This window comes from Sinocyclocheilus anshuiensis, unplaced genomic scaffold (assembly GCF_001515605.1).
Source record: "Sinocyclocheilus anshuiensis isolate Anshui unplaced genomic scaffold, SAMN03320099.WGS_v1.1 scaffold328, whole genome shotgun sequence".
In the NCBI taxonomy this organism is placed as follows: Eukaryota; Metazoa; Chordata; class Actinopteri; order Cypriniformes; family Cyprinidae; genus Sinocyclocheilus; species Sinocyclocheilus anshuiensis.
The window spans coordinates 1962355-1973651 of record NW_015558621.1 but is presented as its reverse complement, the minus strand read 5'-3'; the positions used below and the strand labels follow the sequence as shown (position 1 = coordinate 1973651).

The following is an 11297-nucleotide window of genomic DNA, read 5'->3' as shown; positions in this document are numbered from 1 at the left end:
AGGACAAAAATGTCCTCATTGAAACCCATTAAAACGGCAATTTTTAACCCCAGGGCCATTTAACTATAAAATGAGGCAGTCTTTGTTAATAGGCTTTCATTCTGTTGGCAAGGCTTCAAAATTAAAATTTGTAAAAAAATTTACCAGATGGTGCCATTTTCTCAGGTTTGGCCTTTAAAGCAAATACTCACATTTTTCCTGTTTTCTGCTTTTGCTGTATTTGTGTGTGTGTTCACCTGTAATGTTTGAGAGAGAGAAATTATACTGTACTGCAAATCACAAATCCCACCACTGTGTATGCCAGAGGAGCTTTGCTGGAATCTAATGGGAAAAGTTTGGTACTGCACCCAAACAAAATCTTACTAAAAGCTCATATTTTGAGATATCAACCTCAAATTTGGAACACAACTTGTTTAGATTTATGGCTTTGATTTTCTAGCAATTTTTGTGTTCAGCGTGTTTTATAGTGATAACACTCGTTGCCTTCTCTAGTGCAGCTCAACCAGGTCTCCTCCCACTCGTCCGTATTTGTGATATCGCAAATCCCGGAAAATATGCATTGTAGTCCAAACGAGTCGTTCGCTGTAGTTTTTGAAAAGTGATTTCTGTTAAATAAAATATCTCCTTTTGAAGTGGACTTTGAACTTTGTAACTTTGCAGATCTTTTTTATGCTCAAACAGCAACATTACAGACAACTAAAGTTGAAAAAGTGAAAAAGCATAATAGGACCCCTTTAATTGACGCACAAGGGTTAAGTTATTAACAAGTAAAAAGCTCAATTTATTTATTCTTTAGTACTAAGTGTTAACTTGAATAATTGAAAAACTTAAAGCAATGTTTATTTGAGAAATAATTAAATGCTGTTTTAATTACATTTGTTAATATTTTATATTAATATTAAAATGAGGGTGCTTTTGTGGTGTTGTCTAGAACCCTGAAATTTTGCTGCTGTTGCTATCGCCTACTTACGGGGTTGACAGGCTGGAAATCCCTGCCGGGTGCTGTACTGATGTTAGGCATCCTGGGCGGGAAGTGTATGGGCCACCCCTCTAGACCTTGATGGCCCACCTGTACAAACGGGCCACAGTATGGAGGGCTCATCGGGCCATTGGCCGAGCCAGAAGTGGGATCAGACGTCCTCCTTTCCTGTTGCCCCTCCAAAACATTGAAAAACAAAATCTAAATAAGATCCAGTTGTCTTTCCATTTAGGGATTCTACCACATTTGTTGACTGTGATTAGAGCTTCTACCACAAGGTGGTGCCAATGTAGCACATTTACCTGCTTATGTTGCATCTGCAGTCTCTCTAGTTTACACCTCTCTGCACGCTCTCTCTGACACTCATTCTGTGCTTGATGAAGCTGATAAACAGAGATACTGATTTCAGGACTAGCATAAGATTCTTTCATGTCTCCTTATTAACCAACTGGGCATTTCTCTGGAGTCATTTCATTGGTTCGAGCTGACAGTCTAAGGGTCCGTGTAACTACTGACCTGATTCGTCAGATTGGTCAATTGACCCTGCAGCCTTTCCACCTGCCGCTTCAAGTCTTCTTTCTCTTCGTTCATCCTCTCTCTGTCACTCCTCTCCTTCCGGAAATCCTCTTCAAAGATTTTCACCTGAAAACATTGCATGTGATGAGGATGCAAATCTACAAGATCTCTGCAGCCATTGGTGCATTTCAGCAGGCTGTAAGGCTGAAGGAAGCTATCAAACCTCAAACAAACTCTATGACTCATGGAACCTTAACACACTCATTTCTTACAAAGCATGTTTGATAAATGAGGTAAAATGTCTGCAGAATCAATTAATGTAGAGTTTCAATGAGTGAAACCTCAACTCCTAGAGAACCTCTGACAAAATCTGACGCAATGAGAAAACTCAAGCATTCCGAGGAGCTCTTTTACTATTTTAGCTCATCTGACCACAGCAGGGCATTGTGCCATGTCAGAGTATACTGTGACCCTACAGAAATTGGACACTTGAGTTGAGACACACAAATGTATGAATGTTACTGCATTCAATGATAAAGTATAACATTTCGACTGGTACCAAAGTGATCTGGTCCCCACTAGTTCCAATGACATTTGACAAGAAGAATGCTGCTTTTAACATTTGTCAACATGATGCATCAGAGTCTTCAAGTGTTTGTACCTGCTCCTTCAATACAGCTATCTGTGTGTGCAGCTCCTGTTGTCTCAGGTTGGCCACACCTTCTCCCAGGTTCATGCCTGGCTGGGTGGAAGGAGAGTGGAGGTTCAAAGCTTCCTCTAATGCCTGTAAAAGAGACAATACAATCAGAACAGATTTTTGCTTTTAAAACAATATTTAGCAAAAACATTAAGCAGCACAACATTAATAAGAAATATTTCTAAAGCACCAAATCTGAACATCAGAGTGATTTCTGAAGGATCATGTGACATCTAAGACTGGAGTTATGACTGTTAAGAATTCAGCTCTGCCAACATATATACATACATATATAAATAGAAAACAGTTATTTTAATTTGAAATATTATTTCACAATATTAATGTTTTTCTTCTATGTTTGAACAAAGCAAATAATAGCATAAGAGACTATTAAAAAAATAATAATCTTATTGACCCCAATGATCTGAACAGTAATGCACTTAATAAATAACAAAATGCATTTATTTTACAAATGCCATAAGGCTTTAGATTAGTGCCTGTCTAACTAAAGGACAATGGACAATGAAAGTTTTCATTGAGATAGCTAGGAAGTGTGTGCTTCACTGACCCTATTAAGCCTTTGGATCTCTTTCTCCTGGTATTCTCTTTGTTTAGTAAGTGGCAGCATCTGGTCCTGCAGGTAACGCACCTTTTGTTTCAACTCACATGTTTCTGAGGTGAGGCACTCCTTCTCACCCTATGACAACATAAGAAATACACTGGTTAACCACTGGAGCAAAACACAGTCACTTGATCATGCATCTAGACTTTATACAGTTAGTGTTAGGGACATTTATTGTCTGACACTGTCTTTTAAAACATCTTACTATAAATGTCACTTTTCCAGTAGGGCTGCAACCAGCAATTAATTAAATACCTAAATCAAACGGTCTTTGATTAATCAGGTAAAAAAGTGCAAGTTCATTTCCTGTATTGTAATGAAAAAGTCTATCAACACACACTATAGTCAAAACTGCTGGGTGCTCAGGGATGTCTTTGAGGTTCACCTGCAACTTGCTTTCCATAAGGACATTTTACAAAATGGAAATTATCACATGACTTTGAATACACAACATCTTCAAATAAGAATATGCATGGTATGTGCTGGGGAAAAAAAACAACTAATAATCACAAGCAAGCACCTGTCAAAGCACCTGACACATGCCAGTCTGCCCACATGAAACTCTTGTGACCTTTAAAGCATGTAATATAAAAACCTGTGGTCAACATTTTTTCAATTTCGATATCATACAAATGCATTTTTAATGATTACAAGTACAACATACTAGCATCAGACACAACATTTTGATGTGCGGTACTGCCTCAAGGCCTCTCCTATGGAACATCTGTGGTCTGCTGTGGGGGTGAGTAATGCTGACAAAACCTTAGTAATGCTGTCCATAACTCATAAATAAACTAAAAACCATGAGAGCATTGAGATGTAAAGATATGTAGGCCGTGGATGTGAAAATGAAACCAGTCGTCACATGACAGTCTATGACACTTCATAAATTTCTTTACGATTTAATGCCATATAAGCAGCAATGGCTATATTCGTGGCAAAATCAACAGCATTATAATTACAATATCTGACACTCAATAAATTTATAAGGCAGTTTATCTCTGGCATGCTTGAATGTCCCCTCCGGGACTGAAGGGAAACTATTGCTGTATTCTAAGAATGTCATATGGTCAGCTAGGGGGAATGACTGGTGCTTCCCAAGAGAAAACTGAAAGCACTGAATGACTACTTGAAGCCTTCATCGAGCTCCACAGGGGTGCTTATACCAGTAAAATGTTCCATAAACAGTAAGAAAATGTAAATTATTAAACAAAAATCAAATAAAGAAAGACTTATTAATGCTCTTTTTTTAATTACAGCATAAAGAAATAAAAACTTACACAGGAAGAGACTGTCTGACAAAAATGTAAAGCTTTTTTGTTCCATTTAGGGGTAAGTTTATCTGGTTTAAACCACAATAACAGACTATATATACATATGTGTGTGTGTGTATGCATGTATGTAATGAATAGAGAACTTTTTCAAATCAGAATTTCTCTCCACCTAAAAGTAATAAAGATTGACTGTGGGTGTGCTGTCTGCGGCTGAGACCAGGGTGTACCTGCACATTGTCGATCTTAGACTTGGCGAGGAGGAGTTTTTTGTCATAATCTCTTTGTCTCTGTTCACGTTCTGCTTCGAGCTCAAGCACAGCCTTTTGGGAGTCAGCGAGCCGCTGCCTTAGGTCTGTGATCTATAAAGGAGGGAAAAAGTCAAATTGATGAAGGCTCATCTGATAGTGTGTTTTTGTAAATTGGTCTCAGATACATCTGTTAACAGGCCATACTAACACAAAATCAAGGACCATCAGTTACCGAGCTGCCCTGAATGGGCAAAAATGTTGTATATTGCAGTTTGCTTTAATCTGCATGCCAGAGTGTGCCTTTATCAGAAGTTTGATAAGGGGCTGTAATCTGTTTTATAGTCGTGTGATGCATTTTATGGTGGAAAAAAAGAATGATAAAAATAATAAACCACAAAAAATGAAAACAAAGCAGTAAGAATAACAAAATGGAGTTGTTTTTGTTCCACTGCTCTGAGTTTAACACGAACCCCCCATGACGACAGAGGATGCGTGTAGAGAAACAGCCCCGGTATGCATTTTTTATTCTTTTTTTTTCTCTCTCCTCTCAGACTGAGCAGATGCGGAGATGCAACAGGCGTCACCATCTCTGAGCCGTGAGATCACGCGGCAACAGGAAGACAGTGGGTACGGGCGAGGTGAGGGAAATTCTGCCAGAGGTGTGACAGGAGGGGCCTGTGGTCTGGTGTGCAACACTGTGACACACACACAGAATTGCTTTCCATTCCTTTGCCCCAACAGCATTTCCACCGCCACCCAAATGCAGTAACAGGGCCTGTCAGCAGCCTTCACATTACACAGGAATTTCATGTGATGATTCATATGCTTCGATCTCCCACCATTCACACTGGTCGGACTCATTAAGCAATTGTTGTTTCTTAGTAAAGTGATTAATGTTTCTTAATGTGTTTATTTTTTTTACTATCAATAAGGTGAGCCACAAAGGTTAGTTACAAGGCCAACAGGAACATATTTATAAAGCACTTCTAGTGTATATGTTGTCATGTACCTTCTGCTCAAACTGTGTCTTCATTGAATTCCACTGAATGTCCCACTGTTTGTTCACCTCCAGTACCTGAGAAAGGTCAAAGGCAAGAGTTGACACATCAGAGTCAAACGGGAAACTATGTCAGCAGTAAAGCAAGCATAAAGAAAGCAGGGGACCTCCAAAAAGTTCTTACATCTTTCCTCTGTTTCTCCAGAAGCTTGATCTTTTTCTCATACACCTCCGGATCACAAGTCTTAGATGGTGTTTTGTCCACAGCTTTACCAGACTGTAAATAAAAAAAAGAATAAGAATAATTTTAAAAAACTATTTAAATTACGCATCTGCATAATTTAACAGTACTTCAATACCAAGTCATCACTGAAATGTTAACATTTGTAAACAATAATAAAACAAAGATTTAGGCTTACAAAAAACTCTGATAAATAAATGACAATGACAAAAATTACGACAAGAGAAAATCAGAAATATTACTTACTGAAAGATTAAATATTTGCCATTCTTCTAAATTAATGTGTTATTTTCTTTATATATTTAATGAAGTGGAATTTGTTTGTAAAACTAAAAAAACATTCAACCAAGAGACACTATAATATAATCCTTTGCTCTGTCAAATAAAAAAAGTGACCAATAAATAATTACCAAATCTGCATCCATCCTATATCTTTTCAGCAGATCTGAAACTCAGTATGAACGGTCTTCCCATTTAAATGCCATAAAATATCCCTGCTAGACTTTAAACTGAAAACTGATAACGTAACGTAATCAAAGCATTAGTTCATGACTGACCAAAGAAAACCAGAATTTTCCCATCATACTACAGTACAGCAGTCTTTAGGTTGAGTCAGAACGTAACACAATGACCATATTTATTGTTCTTCAATATTTAGTCATACCGTGAAAAAAAAGCCCACGAATGAGGAACTTAAACAGAAAGACCATTGAGGAAGAGCAGTATTCAGAGCCAAGGTGGTATTCCCAAAACTAATCTAAGTGGCAAAAGTGACTCAATAAGAAGCCTCTCAATTTAGAAACCGGGGAGCAATCTGCACATTGGTTCTTTTTTTTCTAAGAAATCCCACTGAAAGAGCTAACAAGACAAAAAAGCAACTAGACCGCAACATCACTGGTCTGAAAGGGAAATTAAGGACAAAAAAAAAACAACACAAATTTAGAACAGCACCAGGAATTCTATGGTGATGTCACCTGAGATAAAGAGGTTCATGGAAAAAAAAGTGCACACCTGCTGAGTCATGGTCATTTCCACCTTAGTTTTGGTTGTCTCTTCTTTCACTGGCTCCTCCTTTGGGCTTGGTTGCTCAATAGGTGCTGCCTGGGCTCCTCCGCTGACTTGCTCCTTCAGTTTCAAATTCTCCTGCCTGTCCAGAGCACACAGAACCAAAATCAAAACTGGAAAATGAAGAAAAAACTGCAGGATTCTCTATTTGAAACAGTCAGAGAACAAGCCTCGGATGGAAAGACCCCTCAGTTTCAGCACAGCAGGAAATACTGTGGGGCCCCTTATGATATTTTCACAGTTTACTCACACTGATTCCTCTCACAGATTCACAGCGGGCTTTTTTGCTTTTAGTTGTTCCATGAGTAAATGAAAGGATGAGTTTATTATAATGAATATAAATGTGAATTAAATTACCTCAGCTGTTCCAGATCACGGTTACGGTACTGGAGGTCCTCCTCCATTTTTTTCCTAAGCTCGTTGTTTTCCTGTCTTAGCTGTTCGCAGAGTGTCTAGAGATAAGAGCGAATTAAATTCTCAGCAAATCAAACCTCGATTAATTCACATAACACAACTCACAGCCAATACAGAGGCCTAAAAGGTGTCACAAGCTCAGCCATCTCACCTGTAGGAGAGATGTTCTCTGTTCGTTCTTCTGGACCTTGGATGATAAGTGGTGGAATTCCACAGCCATGCGGCCCAGGTGAGCCAGCAGCTGGTTGGGATTTGACTCTTCAGCAAATACACTAAAAGAACTCTCCAGACGCCGGAGTTGACTCGCCAGCTCCATGTTCTCCTGTGGCAGGTGCATCACTCCAGCCTGCATTACAAAGCAGAATTTACCCAAATATTCTTCCCAAAAACACCCTAACATATAATACCAATCACCAGGGATCAAGTGGCACCTTTACTGTCAATATCTAGACTTCATCTTCCCCGATACACAAGAAAAGCACTGCGAAACCATAAACTGAAAGTGAAAAAAAACCCTAAAATACCTCTATATAAGCATTTCCAGTTTTGCAAATTTGTGAACAGAAGTTTTTGTAAACCTAACCAAAGAGGTATTCCATAAACTGATACACATGCATGAGTTTTTCAGTCTATCTGCATACTAACAAAATCCTGGAGTTTCCCACTGCGTCATCCAAGGAACAGCCTCATAGAGATATGTCGATTCATTATGATGAACAAATCCTTGATAAGGAAGGGCAGCAGAAAACAGCTGAGCAACTACAGTAACTGGAATGTGTCACACATGACTTACATGCATAGCACAAAATGACAGAACACGGAATATTCTAAACGGAGCAACAATCCAGCAAAATACACACCAAGTTCACACACGTGCAGTTGAGTGACTGCAGCTGCCCAGGATTTCCTAACATCCCTAAAACTCACCGTCTGGGTTTCCGAGACCGTCTTCTCTTCCATATTCACCACCTCAAACTCAGATGAACTTTCCTGTAAACACAAGAATTCACAGCATGGCAACACTTGTTCTGACCGTCACACAGAATATCAACTCGTAAAGAATTTACCCTTCACAGATGAGGAAAATGACAAGTAAAACTAGAAGTTCCATTCACATTAGAATTTTACATGTTGCGAAAAAATATGTTCACGTTTAACACAGCTATGATGGGAATTGGGAATATATCATAACACGTGCATTGCGATAATCGCACACAACATTAAGTCATAAAGGATATTTCACTGTTCAGGTCAAAACAAATTAACCAGCAATTCACAAAACTGGAAGTTATAATCCCAGTGTGGGATTTTCACAACATCAAAGACATAATGGTAATCCAACAAGTTATAACGTGTTATGATAGTCATTTATACAGTATGAAGGGATATGTCCCTATTTTGACTTCACATGGGATTCAAATTGACAGCAAGTCGCAAAACTGAAAGTTACATTACTATGTTAGATAGCATAATTGACAAAGTTATGATGCTATCATATTTATAGCATGTTTCCAAAAGTTTCAGTAGAAGTGCTTACAGTTGCCTCTGGTTGTAAAGTATTTCCAGTTAAACAATCCCGAGATTCTTGTCTTTCTGTTGTAGGATGAGCGTGATGTTTTCCATGACCTAAAGAAAGCCACAATCACAAGAGATCTGGTTTAAGAAGAGGTATCTCTGGTGTCACTCCTTTCACCGACCTCACTCCATCAGAATAATGATATAACTGTACCTTGTGTGTTTATCTGAACAGGGGCACCCATGCACAGACTGGAGGCAAAACTGGTCGTGGACGACTTCAGAGTTTCGTTATCCCTCACCAGCTCCTCCACCCTCTTCCGAAGCTTGGCTGCCTCTGTCTGAGACTCCTCTAACAGGTCTCCTACCAGTCACAAAAAAGGCAAACAATGGGCTACATGACATAAGCATGACAAAAAGCAGCTGCCCTGACACAATTGTATGTCAAAACACAGCGCCAGCTGCTAAAAGCTGAAAATCCAGAATAGCTTCATTTCTGATCCAACAATAAACCTCTAAGTCCAAATTAGCAACACAAGATACCAGTGAACTAATACATGAGTTTGATGACTCCGATGCCCAGAATGAGCAACACGTAAGGCATTTAACTATTATGTAACTTCAACTTAGACACTGACAGATGGTGAAATTGAAAATATAAAGGTGATTATTATAAAATCTTCCCAGGTGGTTTATATTAACCAAACCAGCCGGATCAATCAGGTTCTTGATTCTCAAAGGCATTAAAAATAGGTGGCCGTTTAGGATTTCTCACCTAAACTCTTCAGACCTTTCATTCTCTCCCTCAAAACGGTGTTTTCCTCTAGCAGCTGTCTGTAGCTGAGGCTGCTGGCCTCGTCTTTCACCTGGCAATCGCTCCCACCGGGGTCATAGATGCGATATGGGCCTTTTCCCTCCATCTGTCACCCCCGTCACTTACCAAACATGTTTCCCTGTACTAAAACAAAGAAATCAGGTGGTCATTCATTTGTGTGTACTGTACAGACAGGTTAAACAAAACTCTCAGATTAGCACTGTAACATGAACTGACGGCATGGAAGTGCGTAAAAATTGTTGATTTGCAATTCAAAGAGAGGCATTTGAATAATGGCATCTTGGGGATTTCTCTTTGCCTATTTCAAGACATAATGATTTGAATGCACATCTTTGATATCATAACTAAATGTGTCATAGCAGTCATTAAGATATTCTAAAACAGTTTATGATTTTCCCATCAGCGTTTAATAAATCAGTCAACCAAGACCGGCATAAATCCTCACTTCCATATGACCATGACAAGTGACATTTACACTAAGTGACAGGTCAACCCAGCAGCCAGAGAAAGGAATAATCATGTGCCACCAGACAATATCTCGTATCCAATAAGACAATTTCTCAAAAACAATGTCTCTGAAAAACACCAAAAACACAGCCACCTACCTTTACAGCAACTGTAACCCCAACTAAATCTAAAGCTAAACCCTTTCACTTTCCTTTCCATGACAAGACCTGTTTAAACAGCTCTGGTAGTGTCAACATCACGCTGATAGATGATCTTAGACCAGAGGAAACCTTATCTAGAGGATCATGTTTATTTCTAATCCCCTCCAAGCTCTTAATCAACAGCTCTCGAATGACTTGACTTAACAATACGATCTCAAACAGAAACAGTATGGAAACCTTGAGCTTTTATTAAGAATGAGCCGAAACCCCCTAACGTTACCCACACAAGGTCAAAGCCAACGTATTTTGTATTCTAAATAAATGACTCACTTTCAAAACAAATATATGATGCTATTAGCTTAGCATCCGGCTAACAGCAGGTGATGTGTTTACCACGCTAGCAGACAAAAGCTTTCACGCTAGCTTTCCCTAAAGCCACAAACAGCACCTAAATACGCTGAATAATGTTCTAGCAGAGGATAAAACATAGCGGTCACAGGATAACGTTTAAACATACCTGTATTTTACCCCTAGTTCTTTGTTTTTAATGAAAAGAGGAGCTCTTTCTGTACCTTGACGGAGACGCGTCTTTGATCGGTCGGAGGTTTGCGGAAGTGGTTCGCGGCGCGAGCTGGGAAATTCCGCAGATGTAAACAGAGCCGCTTTCACTCTAGTGATGGGAAGTCCGACTCATTTCCGCGAATCGGTTCATTCAAACGGTTCGTTTGATAGAACACAATTCAGTGATTCTTTCACGTCAAAGCGTAATTGCGCCATCAAGTGGTCCCTTAATACACTATCTGAAACGTTCAAATAAAGAGTTATTTTGTCATGTATTACACGTTTTTCTAGTTTTAATAATAATAATAATAATAATAATAATAATAAGGTTGTTTATTGTATTTCCTGTTTCCAGTTCAGCTTGTTGCAGCCCGTGTTTACTTGTAAAAACATCCTGCCATTTAGAACACAAATATAATTTGCTTTAACAATACTAAAAGCCAAAGGTTTTGTATGCTTTATTAAAATGCAGCTTATTAACCAATTGTATTAATATCTGTCATATTCAGGCCACAAATATATTCCCAATCCTATAATATCTCTCAAATTAGTCAAATCCGGACAGTCCAACTCACTCATCGGTTCGTTACAAATGCTCGTTCGGTACATAGATCATTACGAATCGATTCAGTACAATTCGTGAAAGAATTGTTCTGGACCATTATTGTGAACTGGTTCAACCGATTCATGATAAAGATCCGACTCAAATGAACAATTCGTTCAAG

General features: G+C 38.8%; 1 protein-coding gene across 1 annotated transcript in view; it reads right to left on the bottom strand.

Annotated features, from left to right (window-relative positions):
* The window catches only part of LOC107680584 (TNFAIP3-interacting protein 1-like), a 13328-nt gene extending 2645 nt beyond the window's left edge, over positions 1-10683 (bottom strand). The window contains exons 1-16 of the mRNA XM_016476517.1: positions 10584-10683; positions 9344-9526; positions 8783-8932; positions 8591-8679; positions 7981-8043; positions 7205-7399; positions 6997-7091; positions 6586-6721; positions 5518-5610; positions 5346-5411; positions 4316-4447; positions 2761-2889; positions 2157-2279; positions 1496-1621; positions 1282-1362; positions 971-1156 (exon numbers count right to left, since the gene is read on the bottom strand). Of these exons, the coding sequence (XP_016332003.1) occupies positions 971-1156; positions 1282-1362; positions 1496-1621; positions 2157-2279; positions 2761-2889; positions 4316-4447; positions 5346-5411; positions 5518-5610; positions 6586-6721; positions 6997-7091; positions 7205-7399; positions 7981-8043; positions 8591-8679; positions 8783-8932; positions 9344-9488 (1809 nt within the window). The 5' untranslated portion in view covers positions 9489-9526; positions 10584-10683. The remainder of the gene's footprint in view (positions 1-970; positions 1157-1281; positions 1363-1495; positions 1622-2156; positions 2280-2760; positions 2890-4315; positions 4448-5345; positions 5412-5517; positions 5611-6585; positions 6722-6996; positions 7092-7204; positions 7400-7980; positions 8044-8590; positions 8680-8782; positions 8933-9343; positions 9527-10583) is intronic.
* Positions 10684-11297: the final 614 nt, after the last annotated feature.